General features: G+C 49.4%; 1 protein-coding gene across 1 annotated transcript in view; it reads left to right on the top strand.

Moving 5' to 3' along the window:
* LOC108801332 (cytochrome c1, heme protein, mitochondrial) overlaps positions 1-1,471 on the top strand; it is an 11,033-nt gene that overhangs the window by 6,845 nt on the left and 2,717 nt on the right. The window contains exon 5 of the mRNA XM_018573257.1: positions 116-276. Within this exon, the coding sequence (XP_018428759.1) occupies positions 116-276 (161 nt within the window). The remainder of the gene's footprint in view (positions 1-115; positions 277-1,471) is intronic.

The raw sequence follows: 1,471 nt of genomic DNA on the forward strand, positions 1-1,471 counted from the left end.
TCTGTGTAGGAACATGATTGCTAAGGGGCTGTAGGTTGCTTGATCTAGCCGTAGAGGATTATGGGAAATGTGTACGTCTCATATTCTAGTACATAGATGTGACTTTGTATTCCAGGCACGGAGAGGAGGATTACATCTTCTCCCTTCTCACCGGCTACTGCGATCCTCCAGCCGGCGTCGATATAAGGGAAGGCCTGTACTTCAACCCCTACTTCCCGGGCCAGGCTATCGGTATGGCGCCTCCTATCTATAACGAGGTGCTGGAGTATGACGATGGTAAGTGGTGGCGGCGGATGTGCCAAGTCGCGTGTGTGTTCCACCAGTATATGTGCAATGTCATCCTTCTCCGGAACTTAGAAGTTTAAGGGCTTGTTCACACCAAGCGCGGAGCAGATCAGGTGCAGAGTGGAGCAGGTGCAGAGCGGATCAAAACTGCGTCCAATGTATTCCAATGGTATTTTTTGCTCCCGTTCACACCGCAGCGTGCAGATCCAGAGCAGGTGAAAAAAACTGCAGCAGGCCCTATTTTACCTGCTCTGGAACGCATCAAAAACGCATACAAATGCCTGAAACACATTGGAAGCCCATTTTTTAAACGTACATTTTTAATTTTTTTTACCAAAAAGAGCCCGGAACGCATCAAAAATGCGTCAAACGCGTCTAAAAGGCTAGTGTGCGTGTGCAGAAACCTGACCGGATCTGCTCTGCATTTGGTGTGAACAAGGCCTTAGGGAAGCCTCGGTAAGAAGGATTTTCCAACTAATGTTCTTGTATGAAGGTTAGAGCTCCTGTCAGGGTCAGGCTGCCACCAGCAGGGGTCTGTGCTTTTGTTATTGTGCCCAGTGTCCTAGTCCTGCAGGTGGCACTATAACCCAATGTACACAATCTAAAGATCTCTGCTGCGTCCTTCGACAATAGGAAGTGAAAAAATATATTTTGTTGAAGGACACAGCAGAGATCTTTTGATTGTGTACATTGGGTTATAGTGGCACCTGCAGGACTAGGGCACTGGGCACAATAACAAAAGCACAGTCTAGGGGTGGCCCCTACTGTTGCCCAGACATCCTATCTGCTAGAGCAGGGGTAGCCAAACACTGGTCCTCCAGCTGTGGTGGAACTACAAATCCCATGAGGCATTGCAACATTCTCACAGCCACAGACATGACTCCCGGAGAGAGATGCATCATGGGATTGGTAGTTTCACCACAGCTGGAGGGCCGGTGTTTGGCTACCCCCGTGCTAGAGGCAGCTCAGTTTTTTTCCTTCAGTTGGTGATGTTTTATTTAATTAGCAGCTGGCCGGGTGACGAGCTGGATATAAGTAGATCCTTGTAGACCTCCTGGAAATGCTGGTGGCTCGCTCCATGTGACAATGAACGGCCAATCGGCACGGTTGCAGAGGTGTCCATAGCGCTACCACCCCTGTGATTCATAGATGACGCCAGACTTTGTGTTCTGCTCCAGCAGCTGGA

The sequence above is a fragment of the Nanorana parkeri genome, unplaced genomic scaffold (genome assembly GCF_000935625.1).
Source record: "Nanorana parkeri isolate BGI_ZX_2015 unplaced genomic scaffold, ASM93562v1 scaffold2303, whole genome shotgun sequence".
In the NCBI taxonomy this organism is placed as follows: Eukaryota; Metazoa; Chordata; class Amphibia; order Anura; family Dicroglossidae; genus Nanorana; species Nanorana parkeri.